This window comes from Falco cherrug, chromosome 10, assembly GCF_023634085.1.
Source record: "Falco cherrug isolate bFalChe1 chromosome 10, bFalChe1.pri, whole genome shotgun sequence".
In the NCBI taxonomy this organism is placed as follows: domain Eukaryota; kingdom Metazoa; phylum Chordata; class Aves; order Falconiformes; family Falconidae; genus Falco; species Falco cherrug.
Genome location: NC_073706.1, coordinates 10,342,947 through 10,363,394, shown reverse-complemented (window position 1 = coordinate 10,363,394; position 20,448 = coordinate 10,342,947). Strand labels below are relative to the sequence as shown.

The 20,448-nt window shown below is 45.5% G+C and overlaps 1 protein-coding gene across 1 annotated transcript; it reads right to left on the bottom strand.

The window, feature by feature from the left end:
• Window positions 1-9,872: 9,872 nt before the first annotated feature.
• On the bottom strand, window positions 9,873-19,505 carry TFAP2C (transcription factor AP-2 gamma). The gene is made up of 7 exons (XM_055723066.1): window positions 18,864-19,505; window positions 16,998-17,474; window positions 16,710-16,761; window positions 14,973-15,195; window positions 14,180-14,298; window positions 12,602-12,743; window positions 9,873-10,769 (listed from the first exon to the last, which is right to left on the bottom strand). The coding sequence occupies exons 1-7, from the start codon at window positions 18,909-18,911 to the stop codon at window positions 10,484-10,486; spliced, it is 1,347 nt and encodes a 448-aa protein (XP_055579041.1). The 5' UTR covers window positions 18,912-19,505; the 3' UTR covers window positions 9,873-10,483.
• Window positions 19,506-20,448: the final 943 nt, after the last annotated feature.

Below are 20,448 nucleotides of genomic sequence, written 5' to 3'. Positions count from 1 at the left end.
TCTTTAATGCTTTTCAAGGGTCAGCTGACACACGCCAGAGGGAACAGTCTCCATTCACAGTGATTCAAAATAAAACAAAAAAAGTTTAGTTCTTGCCATTATATGCCCACTTTGGACTTCACAAGTTTTCAGATTTCTTCCTCAGACACAAGAACCTTCTTTCCTTCAAACTGCTCTTTTGGATAAGCTAGGAACCACAACTTTTGTTGTGTATGAAGTACTTGGGACGCAGCCCCAAAGTTGCCTGCATATGACAGTCTTTCAAGCCCTCTGAAATAAGTACAGGACACAAGAGTCCACTAAAGAGATTTTCAGCAGCCAGACATCAAATTACCAGCTCCAAGAATCAGCTCTCACACCCAGCAGCACGAACTGGTTTGCTTGACTTGTTATTGTAATGTGGCTCATTAAATTCTCAGGAGAGGATATTCCACAAGATCCCAGATCCAGCGCATCACATAATAACCGTTTCCACCTTTCTAAGTGGAAGGTATGTTGACACCCCAAAACACTGATCCAGGTCATATTTAGGGTTCAGGGGAAATGTGTGTAGGAACCATGAGAAGAATTAGCTTTTCTTGTGTCAACCTGGATCTGTGCAGGGATGCACTTATAAACCCTAGGGAAGAAGGGAAGAATGGGAGGAAAGAAGCAGAAAAACTTCCAGAGATGCAGGATGTTGCAAGTTAAATAAGCCATATTAGCACAGATACGGAGCTATTTCTCTGTGCAACCCTTTCTTTCAATATGTTTATTTCCTTTTTTTCCTGGTTTTAAATTTGCACCCTGGTACAAGGCAGGAAATTTCCCCCTCTCCCTGGCTAGTAATTTTATGAGGCTTATTTCATCAGAGATGTGAAAGGGGAGGGGGAGGAGAAAAAAATACAGTAAAAAGTTTTAAAAGTTACAGTTTTTCACCAGACACAAGTCCATTTCCTTGTACAATCACTTCATATTGGCCATGCTGACAGTATAGATTGCCTGTCCAATGGCACTTTTCACCTCAGGACCACAGTGCAGGCCCATCCACACCCCTCACAACTCTCCTATGACAAGCAGCTATTTGCCTTTTTAGACGTGTCTTCTTGATCTGCAAAGAGCTTATTTCACTGCTGTTTATTTCAGTAACAGTAAGGGGCCTTAAATATGTGCCTGATCTGATCAGAGATACTTCAGATGTAGCTCACAGAAACAAGACGCAAGTTTATATTGCCTGCATCCAGAGCAAGCAGCTGCCACTGCCTTTCCCTCTGCACAAACAGATGAATACACCCATGTACACGGGCATAGCCATGGACACCATTGCCAAGTCCTGGGGAAAAGCTGAAGACCACAACTTTGGGAGTCCTGCAGGGAGTGGTTGAGCGAGGGATTAGTAAACCAAACCCTGCTAAAACAAAGCCTCTCAGGAAATCCAATACTGCCTCTCATTCAAGTCTCTTCATCACCTACAAGTACAGGGCTGTGCTGGAAGCAGTTTGGTTGGTTCAGTTAAACCAACTATTAAAATTGTAGCCAGTTCCTTAAGCAACAGCTGAAAATAACTTCCAGCCAGCTCTGCTGCTCAGCCTAGCCATCCCATTCCCCGAGAGGGAACTGGGCATCTGTCCTACCACAGTCTGGGAGCCCCACGTGCCCCCAAGTTCCACACTCTTCTAGGAGCACAGATGAATGAATTTCCAAGCCCACATTAGCATCCAGCCGGGCAGGACATTTTCCACTTTCTTCTATCCCCAAAGCAGCAGATTTCTCCACTCTTTTTTGGATGCAGCAGCTGTAGCTACAGAGGTCCATGGCCATAGCTACGCTTTGGGATGTTCATCAGACTTTCACAAGCACGAGCCAGCATTTCCTAATGCATCACACAGCAGACACAATGTCCAAACTTCACAATTTCCCAAGATATTTTCCCCTCACCTCCACATATTTTTCCACTAAGGAACTTGTGCAGGATTAGCCCCTACGGGAAGCAGTAAGCCCCGCACAGGAGGCATGTACAGCTGAGCAACAAGTCATTGGCAGCCTGATCCACACGGTGCCATTTGCATGAAACCCACTCACTCTCAGTGAGCCAGTACTGGCCAAGGCTGTAAGTAAGGTGCATTTCTGGAGATCATAGGCCACATACTGACCTCTGCATTAGCATCAGAGTCACCTACCGCAATTAAGCAAAGTAAGAACGCCTTGGTTTTGTGACTCGACAAGCTTTGGCAACCCTCTCCACACCACAGCCTTGCTGCAGAAGGAGGGGTTTCTCCTACGTGTGGCAGCCAACACATTTGGAGAAACAGCTCCTTCAGAAGGGATGAGTTTCCCCATCACTGGTCCAATATTCACTCTGTTTATGGCCCTACCTCTGGGTTGCTGTTTTCCCCATGTACAGTATGACAGATTTCCAAAATAGACAGTCACCCCTGAAATAATTTCAAGCCCAGTTACTGACACTGTCATTTTGGAAACCACAGGTTTCTGACAGCCCATTTTTGTAAAGCTCTTTCACCTATTTTCTTCCCTTTTATGCAAAAAGGAAACAAAATTTCTCAGTTTTAATCTTGTAAAACATATTATGCAAATGTATGGGGTTTATGTAAGATGATGGCCTGTGGCCATATCACCCCTGGCCCCGGCTGTGATCTCGTTAGATCTCCCAGCCCGAACAGGCTGGGGCCTGCTCGGCGTTGGCTGCGAGACCTCCGGAGCAAGCCAGGTGCTGCCGCGGCCCGGGCGGCGGTTCAGTAGGTGGCCCCGCCGCTGTGAGTCAGCGCCCACGGGTGCTCAGCACCACCCACCCGGGCTACGCACGCAGTGGCCGAGGCACGGCCCGGGTCCCCACGCGAAGCTTTGGAGCATCCCCGCGCCCAGCACAGCCTGCACACACAGCTCAAAGCGCAAAGCGCTTTCCAGGGGAAAACCTCCAGGTTTTCGAGAAAGCGGCAAGGGAGAACACTTACGGGGTCCCGACCAACCCAGATAGACAGTGAGTAGTGTTTGAAGCAATCCGGAAGGCAGCTGATCATGCTTCCCCCACCCCCACCATGCCTTTAACTACCCGAAAAAAATGAATGGAAAGGAAATCCCACAATTGATTTAACACGTTTCTCTCACCTTTTTAACTGGCACCCAACGACTCATTCTCATCTTTACCTTTCTGATGCAATTCGCTACACCGTGCTTTGCCAGCAAATATGAAAAAAGAGAATTGATTTTAGCTATGCTTATGTTACTTGTTAACATCACAATCACACAAGTCCTGAAGAATACCAGACAGAAATCGGTTTGACTTAGGCCGTTAACAAAGAACACTGACCACTCTGAATCCTTCCCCCAGTCTAACAGGTTTTCTGGAGTCAGTCCCTGGAAATACTCTCTGCAGGGAAGTTAACACGAGTACCTCACAACAGCATTACCAGGATCTTATCAACTTTTATCTTCCACCAGACAAAGCCACTAAGTACAAGACGTTTATTTGCCAGACAATACAAAGATTTCCTACTATTGGAGCTAGAAAACAGTACTTGAGGCTCTGAAGGGGAGACCCTACTGTTTACATAGAAGCATGCATACTTTTTCTCCTCCTTTTAACGTCTTCACAACGACCTCATACACATGCAGATGTTCCCTGCCTACAGCCACTGTACGCACTGTTACCAGACACTCAGCAGACAAAGAAGCCTTACCTTTGCTGAAGCGATGGTGCTGGCAAGTTCTAAGGAAGAAGCTGCAGCCCAGCAGTGCTGGAAGAGAAGTGTTTCTGATATCTGCTGCACAGCTGAAGTCACTCAGCCCAAACCCCAGCTGATTCCCCTCACTTAATCAGGCGACCTCATAGCCTAATTCCCAAACGTGCTTTAGTCTGGGCTTTTAGGAACTTGTGTGTGAGGTCTGGAAAACAGGAACCTCTGTAGTAAGGCAAAAATGGTAGCCCTAAGTAATGCCTCTGTCCACGTTACCTCTTTGTCTGCATCACATTAACTGGTTACAGCCTAGTTAAAAGCTATACATTTTTAACTTAATATAATAAGACCTCAACTGTAAAAGGCCTTTTCCCTCTTATGATTGCAGGGCCAGAACCCATCTGCACTGATGTTTTCAGTACTATCCACACTGGGGTTTCTTGTTCAAGGTTGTAAAGAACCAGAGCCTCATCCAATATGCTTCTGGTATAGAAAAGACCCAGACTTGGGCTTAAATGCCAAAGGTTACTTGGCTTTGGGTCTCTGAGGTAAGAACCACCTGCTGAGAGGTTTGGTGGTCATTTCTTTCTTAAGGACACAAGGACAGATGTCCAAATACTGGACAGTGGTTTCTGGCAATTTAGGACCTGCCCCAGGTCTCACTGACACATTGAGCCATCTGGCTTCCTTTGCACATTTGTGCACCTTGATCTCTGAAAACCCAGTTTCCTGGCATCTCCAGCTCTGAACATTCTCCAGCTTCTCATGTTTTCTCTGGATTTCACCACACCTTAACCTTAAATATAGAGCATCAGTTTGGGGTAATTGGAGATTCTTAATTAATTAGAGTTATAGATTTAAGGAGTCAAAGCTTGACAAATGAGCTCAGGTAAATTTTGCTGCAAGAGCTGGAGAAAATTACCAATCCCAGGTACCTGCCCTACCCTTCTGCTGGAGGTTAATTACTGTTTCTCTTGTACAGCCAAAAACACATGTGCCTCTATCCTAGCTGCTCCAGCTCACAGTCCAGCACCCAGCTCAGCTCAAGCATCATCCAGTGCCAGGCTACACCAAGGCACAGGCTGTGCTTTGCATCTGCCCCTGTCCTCCAGCGGGCATGGTGGAGGATGACCCTACACCTGCAGCCCTGGCAGCAGGGCTCATGGCTGCAGGTCTTTTCCTTTGCTCCTTGTGGCTTTTTCAGGTCTGTGGTCTTCCAGCAACAAGCAGAGGGTACAACAGCCTGACACAACATAAAGAGCATCTTACTACCTTACAGAGACAAAATAATGTTTCACTAAATACAACTTAAAACCTGCACTGTTCATGTGGTTTGGGCTCTGGTTTTGGTTGGGTTTTGTGTTTTTGTTTTTTTCTTTCTCTGTGGAATTGATGTGATGTAAAGGAGGAAGGACAGGAGGAGGACCTGACAGAAGTGATTTCCACCTGCCAGAGGGTTGCAATCAAACATTTTCCCTTATCTCTGCTTTAGCATCCCTGTCTATAACAAATGAGCTGGAATCATTTGAATCCATTTTCTGTTGTTAGCGAAGAACTCTTTCAATTAACTAGAAATCATTTTTTATTGCAGTGATCAGCTGAAGAACACTACCTTTCAGATCCTCCTAGTTTAAACTGATACTTTCCCCTCAGTTTTATGCTGAATGACCTGGAAATATAAGCTCTAAAACTCACCTAAAACAGGATTTCTGTTATTTTGTTTATTGTGGATCTCTGAACTTCTATATTCACAAACAAGTGTTTTAAGTTTTGTGGCAGAGAGTGTCTGTATGTTTATGTGGGTTTAATTTTAAATTGTGAGTAAAACTGTAGATCACATTCAGGGAACATGTCACGGAATAGTAGTAGCCTGTGAGCAAGGCCTTCACAAGAACCGGTTAAAAAGGGCTGTTTAGCCAAAAGAGAGGAAAAATGGAATATTTGTGGCCAGCCCTTACACAACAAGGACACACGGAATCCAGCTGGAACATACTTGTAAGACATGCAAGAGCACCCAATGAGTGTGAAATGGCATCTGAAACTGGGAGAAAGCTTATTTTATATCACCCTATGAAAGTGAAAATGAAAGAGGGAGAAGGCCACAAATGATACAGAACAGAATTTAACAATTTGTTAAAAATATGGTCCCAGCATAGACCCCATGTAATTTTGACAGAGATGGTCATCCATGCAGCTACATGGATAATGTGTCATTAGGCAACAGGCAGCAGCAATAGCCAGGCACCATAGAAATGTTACAACAGACCACAACTGGTTTGGACAACACACAGATTTTGCAAAGACATGGTATCTCTGGCTGTGGCCAGGGTTTAGGAACAAATTCTCATTTGCATGGTTCCATCTGCATTTCCTGTGGCTCACCATCAAGCCTCGGGTCACAACCCCAACAGGACCCCAGAGCACTCAGCAAAACTGGCCTCAGGTTTCCTGTACAAAAACCTGCAAGTATCAATAAACAGAAACATTATAGTTTGGAGATTTATTTTAGTGAGAGGGAAGCATCTTTGTCCCCAGCCTCATAATGTTCTTTTAGTGGAGTAACGGTTCTGGGACAAAACCTTAACAGCACTCTATTTTTTTCATTAAAAAAATTTAAAATTTAGAAAATAATCAAGCTCTTATTGCAGAACGTGTCCCAGAAGGCAGCCCAAGCCCACTGCCAGGACCATGGCTGCACACCAATAGGACAAAATAGCTACAAAGATGTACATAAACATCACGTGGGGCAAAACAGAGAAGAAAGGGCTACAGCAAATAAGCACAGCAGGCTGTCACCATAAGTTAGACCCATTTCAAGATCCAACACTGGGTTTATGCGTATTGCAAAAGTCTGAGGGAGCAGAGGGATAGACAGTAGTAAGGCTGCAGCCAAAAGTGACAAGGTGGGACAAACCATTTGTAAATAACAGTGAAACAAATGAAAAGTAAAAACTAAGTTAAAAAATGAAGTTAACTGTAACCAGTTACTAAATTAAGACAGAAGCTAATTCTTTTTCCTTATTTTCTTATAAATTACTAGCTTTTCACTCTGAAGCTGTGAACACTAGAAAAAAAAAATCTTTAAACTGAAAACAACACAGCCATGAATGAAGTCAGATTATTTCCTGAGCAAGGGTCTTGAATAATCATCAGGTTTGCAATTAACAATCTGTAACAATCAGGTTGCCTGTCAGGTAGTAGCGTTGCAAAGGTCATGCTCTCAGCTGCTGCAGGTGAAAGCAGCAGTGTTGATGCCTGCCGTGGCTCTAACACTGCTGGGAAAGATCCCAGCATCCTCCAATGCCCAGCTGCTGCTGATGGCCAAGTGAAAGATGGTTGAGATTTTTCCTTTTTCCACAAGCTATTTTTATATTGAGTGACATGAATTCAACTATTTTGTGGGTATGTGTCAAAAAACATTTTTGCAGAAGGGCAATACTTAAACCTGTCCATTTCAGCTTCAGAGTTTTTACTTTCAGATCCTAATAGTTTTAAGTAATTTCCCATTATAAAAAGACCAAACCCATTATTTTTCTGGGAGAATGACAAGGGACAAGATTGGACAGAGTCATTTGAACATCCATTTTCAAAGGACATGACAAATGAAACTTCGGAAGAGTTTTACATTAGAACTTTTATTTTCTTCTAGCCAGCCTGGAAATATAGTATGTAAAAGCAGCAAAAAGCATGAAACATTGAGGATCAGAAAAAACAATTAAATACTTTCCTGCATGTTCAGATAACTTTGTGCTTTTTAGATTTCCCAAGAAGTTACTAGCCTATTGACATCTACCTTAAGATTAATAATTTTGGATGACAGACAAGTTCAGGTCAGAGTTTAACCGTTCTCTTCAGTGAATGGAGCAGAAGACATTGTTCTTGTTGCGTATTACTGACACAACTTATAAGGTAGTTGAGCCTTAGAATAATGCAACATCTAAAATACACAGTAGAGAAAAAGCATTAAGGTAATGGAAACTCAACATTTCTCATGTTCCAAACATATAAATAGAACCCGAGTCAGTACATTAAACAATTGACTGGCTTTGCTTGAATGCATGCAGGAATAAATGGAAACATCCTTATTTCCTATCCCAAGGGGCAATTATTTCAGAGCCTGGTTTTGTGCATTAATAAAAAGCAAGATTCCATTGTCTGGTAGCTAAAATATCTTACTATATATGCTGTATAAGCAGTCCAGCAGCAGAAACAGGAAAAAAAAATATCCCCAGAACCCTAGGACTGCATTCTCTAAACAAGTTGTGACCGCATCTAGCAAGTTTATGTTTGTATATATAAAAAAATCAGTAAAAATATTATCAGAATGGTATATTGTTTTTCTATTTTAGAAGTTCTGTTAGTCATCACGTGTGCTGGCTGCACTGTGTCTACAGATGGTCCAAAATGCTTATTTCTCAAATGCTCTAATGCAAAGGGTGGAATTTCACACCTCTTTAGGAGAGAGGGGACTAGATTGCAACACAAAAATCAGCTTTCTCCCAGCTCACCACTGATACATCCATTTCTTTGAGCTTCCCTTTCTTCTCCCTGCAACCTTCAGTAGTTTGCCTTTATCCTTTAAAGGAAAAATAAGAACATAAAAATAAACTAAAAACAAAGTATTCCAAAATCATACATATTGCCTCTTCTGCACATCTGTGAAAGAAACAGATTGCCACGATGTGAACCAAATTCTTACTTGAGGTTATTGGCCGGTGTCACTGTTCACGTTTGCTCTGGCCACATGGCTGACTGATCAGGTGTTGAAAAGCCAAGGACAGACTAAAACCCAGGTGCATATTATTCCTTTTATCATTAAGCATTGGGAAAGGGTGGGGTGGGGTGGAGTTTCTCTTCAGGAAGGTTTGTTTGGCTGTTTGTGGCACCCAAGACACTGAATGCTACTGAAAGCCTGAGATCCTGCCTCACCCCTACCACACAGAATACATTGGGGGGACTTCCTGGAAAATGCTGTAAACTTCCTCAAATAAGTAAAACTGGGCTGAAGCCAGATGTGAGACCTATCAAATTTCACACACAAGGATTTTGCAAATATTTGTCATTAGAGACAGATTATTCTGATAAGGTCAGATTCACTAGAAGGCAAAGCTGGGGGGATTGATTTTTATTTTGAGGAAGACTGGCACTTTGTGTTTAAGCTGCCTATGATAATGACATCTTAGGAAGAAAAAAAAAAAAGATTCTTGGAGATACGTAACGTGTTTAATTGAAACCATTAGTTTTACTGGCAAACAGCTTCATATTTCTGTTCTGTTAATCCGAACAAAGTGCTGCAATTATGACTCAATACATAATGTCCTCTAGTGCTACTCGCCCCACATTCCCGAAGTATAGAAAGAAAACAAAACTGTTTTCAGTTAATAAAATATTCCATGCTTCTATCCAGAATACTTTTATTATATGGTTATCATATACATCAGCATTATATTGGGAACATTTACAAATATGTAAAGATAGTTCAGAACCTCCATTATTCACATACACACTAACTCACACACTCATTTTGCATGTCTAGTCAGTTATCAGGTGAATGATGCACAAAATTATTGCTTTGTGAACATACACCTCAGATTAAATCTAATCTTCAGTGGCAAGAATTGAGATATTTAAAACAAAACAAAAACAAACCAAGTCTTAAATACCCTGTATAACATACCTGTGCATAAACCTAAAGATATGTTTAGATTACCCATTACCTTTGACATACTTACCAAAATTAAAATTTGAAACCCATTTATAAAAAAAAAAGTATTAAAAAGTTCACCATTATTTACAAGTCCGATTAAATTACACATAAATAAATATTTACATTCAACAGACTGCTTCCCTTAATACACATAAAGCCTCCCTGGAAATATTTTTTGGCCTTAATAGGCCAAAAAAAAAAAAAATATTATGTGCCTATTCTTTCAAGTTTCCCCCCAATTTAAAAAAAAAGACAATATAAATATGTGAACAAAGCTGCAATATCCTTAGACACAGAAAAGTGAATTTTCTAAAAGCAATTCCATTTTGAACTATCCCTTGTTTAAAAAAAAAAATTCAAGGTAATATTTACTGTAGCCAACATTACTGCAGTTTGTGAAAGCCTGAACATTTCCATAAAAATAAGCATGTCAAATACCATCAGATAAGGTTCTAGTACTCTCTTATGGTAATCTGAGGGGGGGGGGGGGGGGCGGGGAGAACACAAAAAACAACCCACACAATAATCTTACTATTTTGAGGTGTTTATAAAAAAATTTTAATGTATATAAATCTATAAATCATTGTTTAATACTGCTTTATTGTTACTGTTGCATTTAGAGAGAATAAAACCCTGAAACTGTACCAGAAAACAAATAGGCTTCCATCTAAAATCTGTATCTTAAAAACTATACATTAAGCTGGTCACCACTAGATACTTAGATATGGAAAAGAAATCTGTATCTCTGTGTATTTCCATCAAAACCCCTTTGTAGCACCACTTTCACAACAAAGTATTTCAGTACACTTGTACAAGTACTTATCTTCTGGTATTTGCTTCCACAGATAAGGGATACTGCAGCTTTTAGAGAGACTTGTCTCATGGATCCAGGAGGAGTGAAGATCCCGAATAAGATGATTTTTTTAATCCTTTTTCCCCCTCCTTTCTTTAAAGGAAAAAAAAAAAACCAAACCCCAAAACAGTAACAAACAAAAAAAAAAACCCACCCCAAACAAAAAAAAACAAATTTCTACGTTCCCCCCAGCAAGAAGATCCCAGTCTGTGTTTAGGAGGAAGAGTTTAAAGTCTGGTTTCTCTCCTTTTACTTCCTGTGCTTATCCATTTTATCAATGGTTTTGTTGGTTTCTGCAGGGCTCTGGTCGCCAGCGTTCATGTATGTCTTGTCTGCTATTTTTAATGCTTCATTTAGGTAGTTCTGGACGGATGTCATGGCAGCACAGATGGCAGCACTCCCAAAGCCATGTGTGATCAGGCTAAAATGAGTCAAACAGCCCTGGATGCCAGGGTCCAAGATGGGACTAGGTCTCGTGTTTCCAAGAGGAGTTCTGTCCTGAGTGAGGAGGTCTGTGAATTCCTTACAAATCTGTCTGCAAGACACAAAGTGGATCACACTTTACACCATGGTGGGAATTTATGCAAAAGCAAATAAATAAATAAAAATAACATTAAAAGTCCATATCAAATATTTAGCAGTTATGTGGGAATTAGAGTTTTCAGAAATCTATTACTCCAGCAGCAGCATCTAAAATTAAAGCCTATTTATTAGCACCAATTTCCGATTAACTTTCTGTTAATATCTATGTCACAAAAACTCATACACATTCTGCAAAATGACCTCTCCACCTCTGGTGTCTGGCTGGCTCTGCATCATTTGCTCTGCATTTTAAGGGGAGAGTGGGAATTTTGAGCTAGTTTCTATGAGAACTTCCACAGCTGCAGTTAAGTGATTTAGAAAGACTAAAGCAGCTGAATAGACGATTCAGTTTAGTTGTGCATATTATATGTATATGCCCTCTTTAAGAGAGATTCAGGCCCTGATCCTGCAAACTAACACATATGCCTAGCAAAACATGAGTGGTTAATAATGCTCAAACATATGTTGTTTGCTGCTTGTAAATCTGTCCCATTGATGGGATTTCACGGGAGCTGAGGATATCTTAACAGAATCAATTTATCAGAATTTCTCAATCACACACATCTTCCAAAAAGATTATTGTTCTTAGTGCCCCTAACAATACCAATAGTGAAAACACTGAAGAGGGGCAGAGCAGTGCTCAGTAAAAAGCGTAAGGTTCCAGTTAAAGGAAAGAGAGACACTATATTTCTAGAAGATATATACTTGTAAAAGGAGGTCTCTCTCAGAAAGGCTGGATTAACAAGTAAGTAAGGAGTAAGTTTTGCATAACTGATCTGAGCCCAAAGTCAGGGCAACCCTTCTCAGCAGTTTAAACAGGATTTTGTCAGATCTTCTGCAGACTGAGGGTGCTTTCAAAAGCAAGGAATTACCTCGATCCCAAACCAGAAAACACCTCAGACCAGAACAGATCATGAGGCTTTGTTAAATCTCAGCCTGGGAAGGGCAGGGCAGGGCAAAGGGGACAGCAAGCACTCCAGCCACCAGTTAAGTGTGACTCAACACAGGTATATCCTACCAAAGGCCTGTTCGGTACGTTGTTCATTTACAGGTACAAGTACAGGTCTGCAGAACACCCATTAACAAAGCTTCTCTTCTTTACCCTTCCTTTCTTATCAAGGTTTGTAATAGGAATTGAGTCAAGTACAGGGACTTTTCACATCTGCCAAAGGTTGGCTTTCACTGAAATATTAAAATCTTCACCCATAATAGTGAAAACTAACTACCCACAATTCTTGACTCCTAGTGTTCCACGGGGGAAACCTGTGTGCTGCTATTGCCAAAAGCAGTTACAAGGACATAGTGGCTGAGCTTCCCTTGCACTCAACATGCCCACCAGCAGCTCTTTTTGGAGATGGCCCCTCTGCATGTATACAGGGGTAGATGAATTATCTCCTGCTCAGAGTCCTGGCACTGGTTCACATTCACATTCCCAGGCCACACCTGCTCTCCGGGTCTTCAGCCCCATCAGACCTAGAGACATCTTTTTCTTAGAGATATAGCTGTCCCAGTATAGGACTTTTTTCTGAGTTTTTTACTACAGTATAAAGAACAGAACTAGTCTAAACTGCTTTAGAGCTATCATACAGGGTTGTTGATATTATTATTATTGGTTCAGACTAAAATAACTGCTGTCATATTTGGAATTTGAACCAAAACCAAATAAAAAGAATTGCTTCGTCTCTCTGATTAAAGTTACACATGAAAATGTACCAAACTGTCCCCAGCCAGATACTCATGGTCAGAAAAAAGAAGGGAAAAAAAAAATCCAAACCCAAAACTTACTTTGCAGCAAGAAGCATGTTCTTCCTGTTTGCCATTTCATTGCGGCCCATATGTGGTCTAGTTAAATATTCGGCCACTGCTTTGGAAGGAAACTCTGTCTCACATACATAGCCAAAGTCACGAGCAAGATGCACAGCTTCACCTGGCGCGGGTAAAAGGGAATGCTTATTAAATGTAGTAATACCAATTTGTTGTAAGGAGATCAGGGAAACGAAGGAAAGAGTTCTGAATTTTTGAAGTGTATTGCTGTTTCAGAAAGGGACACTGCTATGTTACCACTATACCACTCATTACCATGTTCTAATTGATAAATCAGGGTTTCTTTGCAAGTTTGCATCAAGAAAAAAAAAAAAAAGACCTACCTAGTGACTGCTACAAATAAAAAGTATTATCTTGGCTTTAAACTAGGAAGAAAAACTCCTGTCTCTATCTAGATGAACTGTGCAGCACAGACTTCAGTCTAGATAAACTGTCCACTGAAGATTTAAAAAAAAGCTGGCAACTAAATTCCACTTACACAATAAAGTGTTTATCAGTTTAGTATATTTTCAAATTGCTTTCTAATAAGCATTTTCATATAGAAAATAAAATTGCAAGGTACACTTTTTTTCATTAAGGCAATTTGATCAGGCTTTAAAAACATGGATTGGCATGATCAGTGTGTTACCTGTAACATACATGCATGCATGTGCACACACGTAAGCTCTCTTAAACCCATATTCCAAAGGAAGGTTTTAAATGGAAGTTGCTGTATTATTTGAGCTGATATAGAATTGAAATAGCAGTAAGGTATCGTTAGATCATTTTTCACTTTTCAATTGCTACTTCTATGCCTATTAAACTGTACTACTACCAGGAGCTGCTTTAAACAGAAACACAAAACATAACCACACACATACAGATATATATACACACACCCTTCAAGTCAGCTCAACTGATAGAGGGTCCACGTAACATGTTACAGATTAAAGGGGCTCCAGTTTCCTATCAGGAAGTCAAAAGCTATAAATCTCACTTTATATGCTTGTTTATTAGAAAAGCTTCTGAGGATACCACTGAGGTAGGGCCAGGCATTGGAGTCAGCTGCCCCAGATTTTAAAGTTTCCTAATAAGGGACCAAACCCACTAATGTGATGAGTTTCACCCCTTTTGCCTTCCCTGCCTGTCCTGCACACAAACTTACAAAACCCAAAGCAACCTACACACCACCACCACCCTCAAGAAACACAGACTGGACAAACATGCATTTTGAGCATCTTGGCATGTAGGAATTACTGCACCTCTGCCAGCATCCATGCGATGCAGCCGTGAGGAAAAGGAGTATTAGCTGGGTTTGTGCGGGTAGGACTCTGAGGCCAGGGACTTGGCAACCAGATTTGGAGGGAGAATATGGGGGAGAGGAGCACCTCAGAGGCCACACAGCTATTAGTTGCTGCAACGTCCTCATCATGCTCACTTTAAAATAAACAAAAAACTATTATGTTGATGGACTTTCTAGTATTTCCATGCTTTGCCTAGAGGGTAAAAGCTGTATAGAAGGGGGGAAAAGTTTCTTTTTAAGACACATACAAGACTGACCTTCCACCAAAGATGTCAATAGTGTCACATTTGCAGCTTTCCTTCTACCAGCAGGAAGATTCAAGCCAATTTTATCCAGTTTTTCCCTTAATGATCTGCCACCATTTTTAGATTTGGCTCTGTAATTAAAGAAAGAAAAAAAAAAAATGGCCTTATTTATCTTCAGGGAACACTTCTTTTTAAAGATGAGAAATTCCAGTCGCTGACATTCAATAGGGTTCTAGTTGGGGTTGGGGGGGGGGGGGAGATAAAAAACAGGCTCTTTTCAAGTGACCTACTTTTTAAATGCTCTACTACAAACCAGCCAGGATGAAGCACAGCAGAGGTCAAAATCAGAACGTTTCAAACTGCACCATCGAAACCAACAGCTGTATAATAATCAGAAGCTGAATTAAAGTGCATGCAAAAAAGGACATATAAAGTGCCCTTGTAATGATTAATCAAGAACAGATTTAATTCAAAAATTATTCCATGGGGAAATAGTTTATCACAGGAATAAGAAAGCTCCATAAGCCATTTTTGAGATAAAACTTTCAACGGAGAATGGGAACTGCTGCCAGAGCTGTTAATAGCACTTCTCGAAAAGTAGCAGAAGTGCAAAGAAGTTTTGTTTCCAAAGCCTATTAGGATTCAGTGTTGTTGGGCTTCTTAAAAATCAGAAATTTGCTAAAAGGCTTTCTTAGCTCCTCGTTATGCTAATCTGGCTGCTCACACACACACACACACAAAAGCACAAGAAAAATCACAAACAATAGACACGATGGGGGTGGCTGTAAGGGGAGCAGCAGCCTACCTTCGGAGTACTCCTCCGAGCAAAGAGGCATTGAGACACTCAGGGGGCGAGAGCCGTCTCTGCACCTCTGCTACTGTCACTTTGTATTTCGATGTGGAGCTCAGAAGGGAAAGCCTTCCCGGAACCGAACAAAACACTTCGTTGGGGTTTATGACCACTCCAATTAATCCATCCTTTTGGCAGGGGAGACTCAGAGCACTGTTTTTCGTTAAGGAAATAGGACCTGCGGGAGGAGGAGGGAAAGCAGGTATTTTTATAAAAGGGAAAAATAAATAGGAAGTGGCAAGTGAATTTCCTTTCTACAAAAAAAGACCAGGAGACAGGATTTCGTTTTGCATTAAATGCTCACACCACTGACCCCCGTCCCCACCATCCATCTGAACAGCTATATTTTGCCACACTAAATTTCAAGGAGCTGCCGAACACAACTAATACTTTTTAAAAAACGCACAGAAAAAACATCCCTGAAGCAGCATGCTGCAAGTTAGCAAATCCACGCTTATAAAAAGCCCGACACAACTACAGGCTCCAAATTAGCATCCTACAGCTACTGCCAAAAACTCTTTCTGAGCCGGGGCAGGGAGAAGCCTCCCAGTTCGTGCTGGGTTCATCTTCCACCTCGCACACGCGGATTTACAAATCCGCCTTTGGAATTTAATCCCAAACTCATAACAGACAGAACGACAGAGGATGGAGCCCACAAGAGAACTGAAAGTAAAACCTTGCTCGTTAATGGCTTCAGCCTTGAGGTGAATAGGGATAACAAAGGCTTTGCAAGGAGCAAGCCAGAGATCCAGATTTTCCATCCCCTTGCGAATCCACCCAGTTAACCCCAGCGGCGTGCTGCCGGCTCAGCACCGATCGGAAAGGGTTAAAGAGCCGAGGTCGGCCCCGCTCCCCGGAGGGGGAGAGATTTTTCAGTGGTGCATCTGACAGCGAAATTATTCTCCCATGAGCTAAACGCAGCAATCAGCGCTCTGACAAACACTTCTGCTTTTCCTCAGTTAGGTATTTGTTTGAAGTCTTCCGAAGAAACTTCCACAGAATTTTTTTTTAAGCACAAATTTGTTTTTTAAACAAAAGCGGGGGGGGGGCGAAAACCCTAAATGACTAAATTGAGTCAATACGCCTTTCTCCTTAAAACCTCAGCTACAAAACCATTTCGATTAAGATAAAGCCGAACAGGCTTATGCCAGTGAACTCACTCCCTTCTCAAGTCTTGCAAAAAAGTTGAAGAAAAAAGAAAGGGAAAAAACGACCACAAAAAGATACAAAACTCCAAACTGTCTTTGAATGCTAGCAACAGAAAAGCCCCCAAAAAACCAAACCAAACAAAACACACACACAAAAACACCACAAGCCACACCAAAAAAAAAAAAGCCCCGCGTCACTTCACACACACGCATTCCAGGGCATCATTACAGTCGGTCCAAGGTCCTGCTTTCGGTTAAAGCCATCCAGGGGAGCGGGCTCGTCCCCGCCGGTGTCCCCGGGGGAGGCCGGCAGCCGCCACACGCCTGTCCGCGGCTCAGGGGACGGGGCAGTCCCCGCCGCCACCACCTTCCCTCGGGTGGCGGTAGAAAACCCCAGTGACCGAGGGTGTAACAAAAACTCCTGCGCCCGCCCGATCCGAAAGGCTCCGTCTCTTAAAAGATAATAAGGCATCAATTCACCGGTGCGTCATTAAACTTTTAACTATTGACAAGGGAAAGTAAACTGCAGTGCCACCTTACTGACCTTTTCTAATGACTGTCTGGTCATGCATTAGTAAGTGCTGATCTTCCACGTTCTGGAAAGAGAAACGGGAGAAAGTTTTGCACCTTGAAAGGCTGAGGGAACGAGCCGGGGACTTCTGGGGGACCCCCACACACTCCTCCCCGCGCTCCCCCATTTTAAGGGCAGAAAAGGGGGGTTTCGCTCCAAGGACGGGGATGGGGCACGTCAAGCAGGGATGCGCGGGAGGGGGCAGTGCCCGGATGCCGCCCGTCCCCCGGGGTGCTCGGGGGGCTCCGGGGGGGGCCTTACCTGCACCTCCTCCATCTGGTGGGCCATGTCGTGCAGGCCCAGGTTATCGGCCAGCGCGGAGGCGTCCAGCCCGTGCCCGTGGGGCAGGAGGAGCTCGGAGCGTCGGTACGTTTCCCTGCGGCCGCCGGCGGAGCCGCTCTCCAGCGCCGAGAGGTGGGGGACGAGGCCGGGGCGGCCGTGGGGGGCGAGGCCGGCCGGGTCCTGGCTCTGCCGGTTGGGCCAGGCGCTCTGCTGCTGGCTGGGGGGCGGCGGCGGCGGCTGGTGGAGAGGGTTGATGGAGAAGGGGTCCCCGAGGTGGGAGTAGGGGTCGCTGGACTGGGAGTAAGGCAGCGGCTGGTACGGGGGGGGGAAGTAGGGGGGCTGGAAGTCTGAGGCGCCCGAGTGGGAGAGCGGCGGAGCCGGGCTGTACAGGTGCTGGCTGACCGCCGAGAGGTGCGGGAGCCGCGGGTTCCCGTTGCTGCTCCCATCGTGCCGGTCCTGGAAAGCACAGAGAGGTGGGGGAGAAGGGGGGCGGCAGTCAGCGGGGGGCTGTCGGACAGCCCAGGCTCAGGGGGACGCTCCGGGCGGCGGCACTTGCTGGCCCCGGGTAAGCGGGGAGGAGAGAGCCGCCCTGGAGCCTTCTCTTGGAAGGCACTTGGCTACGAAACCTGCCCCCCTCCCAGGGAAGAGATTACAAACCCGTTCTCGCTGCCCTCCTCACCCACCGCCACTGCAACACGCTAATCCTCACGCTTGTGCGAGTCAAGGAAAAGTCAAACCAGCGACGCAGCCCGAATCCCGCCGCGCTGCCCGGCTGGGCGGGGGACTCCGAGGCCGGGGGCTGCAGACCCTCTGCCCTTGGAGAGGGGGGGCGCTGGGCAGCGCAGGCCGGGCGGCCCCGGCCCCCCCACAGTCCCGAGGCCCCGGGGCCAGCCGGGGCGGCAGCTCTGGCCCGACGGCTGCCGGCGCGGCAGGGAAGGGCGGCGTGTTTCCCTCCGGTCGCCCCATCTCTGCTGCTTCCCCCATTTCAGACCTCAGCAGTCAAAGCTTAAAACGTCTACATTGAGCTGATCCAGGAGTTTAGCAGCTTCAGGCTTCACGGTCATTAAAATAACAGGGCTAGTTAGTAAGAGGTGAATGGGGTCCCAATGGAGCGTGAAGCGGGGACTGCAGCTTATCTGTAGGAGCCAAGCAGGCGGACCGCGACCCGGGGGACACACACAGACGCTTTCGGAGGGATCAAAACCCGTGAGCACCTCACGGGGCGTGAGAGACGCTCCCGCGGAGGGGAACGGCCGCTCGGGGCGGGCGCCCGAGGAGTGCCCGGCTCATCCCCGCGGCAGCAGCTCCCTCCCCGCCGGCCGGCTCCTCCGCACCTCCCGGCACTCTCCCACCCGGAGCGGGGCCCCGCAGCCCGGACCGGTCCGACAAGCTGGGGCACTCGGCACCGCGCCCCGCCGGCGGGCTGGGGGCTGCCCGCTCCTGCCGCCGGCCCCGGTTGCCGCTGCTCCTGCCCGCTGCCGTGCGGCGCTGCTCCAGCGGGCGGGCGGCGGGCGCGGGGTGCGAGCTCCTTCTGCCAGCCGCGACTTTCACCCCGCTAAACTTTAGAGTTCAAAAGACTGGGGGAGGTAGGGGATTAAAATTCGCACCTCCAAAAAAAAAAAAAAAAAAAAAAAAAGAGGAAAAAAGAAAAAAAAAAGTCAAACCGGAGGTCTTCGGGAAGGGATAAATCCCGCCCGGCAGGGAGGCGAGAGCGGGGCGCCGGCTGGAAGCGAGCGGAGGGAGGGCAGCGTGGCTCGGGGGGCAGCGGAGCTCCGCTCTGCCCCATGCCGGACCCCCCTCCCCCCCCCCCCTTCCCCACTCCCGACCCCTCCCCGCGCTTCTCACCTCGCAGTCCTCTTCATACTTGACATTATCTGCTAGTTTCCACAACATGGCGTCCAGCGTCCAAACCAGGTGTGTGGTGCCGAAAATAGACGAGAGCTCAGCTCCCCCCCCACGGGCGGTAAATCCACGTCGGCGCTGGGGAAGAGGAGCTGCCCCCCGGACGGAGCTCAGTTGGCAGGCATGAAGACAGATGACGGACTAAACCTCCGCGCTTATGGTCACTTGGGTTTTTTTCCCTGCCCAGACGCCCTTAATGGCAATAGGATTATCATAACTCCTCCCCAGGGATGGCTTGGGAGCCGCGGCCGCCAGCCACTCAGGAGGGAGCGCGCAGCCTCAAGCCACTCCTTCCGCGCTGTGCTCCGCGCCCGCGGAGGGGTGGGGAAGCAGCACAGAGCGGGGCAGCCCCCCCACCCCAGCGCCCCAGAGCGCTCAGGGAGCGCGGGGGGGGGCAGGCCTGGCCCGCGAGGAAGGGGTCATGCGTGGGCATCCCCTCCCCGGACCCACGCTGCAACGAGGCTGCCCCAACCCCCCTCCCCCCCACGTGTTGGATGGGGGGGTGGGGGGGACCAGTGTCGGGTGTCCCCCCCATGCGCGGAGGGACTTTGCTGAGACCCGCGTAGGGAGGCACAGCGGCGGTGCCCCCACACGCGGTGGGTCCGGCGGCTTCTGGGCGAAATAAACTCGGGAAAAGTCCTCGTTACAAAAGCGAGAAAGTCCGAGCGCCAGCCTGAGCTCGATTTGCATAATTGTCAAGTTTGAATTACTGATTACAACTTGTAAGCTACCAATGTTTAAGGTATAATTTACTTAATTATCCGACAAGATTATTGCAGTTGTGTTGAATCCCTGGTAGGTAAAGCAGCACTGATTCAGCGTCCCCGATCCGGGGCTGTGTGAATTGTGCCACTGGTTCCTCGCATGATTATTATTTTTTTTTTTTTTAACGAAAATCCCTCCTGTCTAATCTTTTACGCGCAAACTTGGGGCTGGGGCAGCAGGTGGGAGGTGAGACAGGCATTTTCGGACGCCGGGAGCACACTTTCATCTAAGCTTAGAAAATACTTGCCTGCCAAATTGCTACCTTTCTGCAGCCATTTGATCTATGCAGTTATGTGTGTCAGACAAAATGAACATCGTTTTCAAAAGCAACGACTTCTCCCAGTGTTTTAAGGTGCATCCGGATCACTGCTCATTTACATGAGAGGAGCAAGTGTTTGTTTATTGTGGCAGGGACAAAAGATGACCCTGGACAGTGCTGGCTGCCGAGATCTCGGTTATCTCGGTGCCCGGGGACGCGCCGCCTGAGCTGCTATTAAAGGCCCGAGATAGACCCACGTCTCGAGATTTAAACCACTTCACACTTCGCTCGCTTTTTTCCCTAAGGAGCAGGGAAGAAAAATAACAAGAATATTAATTAAAAAAAAAAACCAACAACAACACAAAAACCGAAACCAAACAACCACCAAACACACACACACACACAAATCAACCCCATCCATCCGACTAAATGAATGATCAAAAAAAAACCCGAGGACGGGGGTGCTGGAAGTAACTGTTGGAGGTGTTATCTGCCTTATCTAGC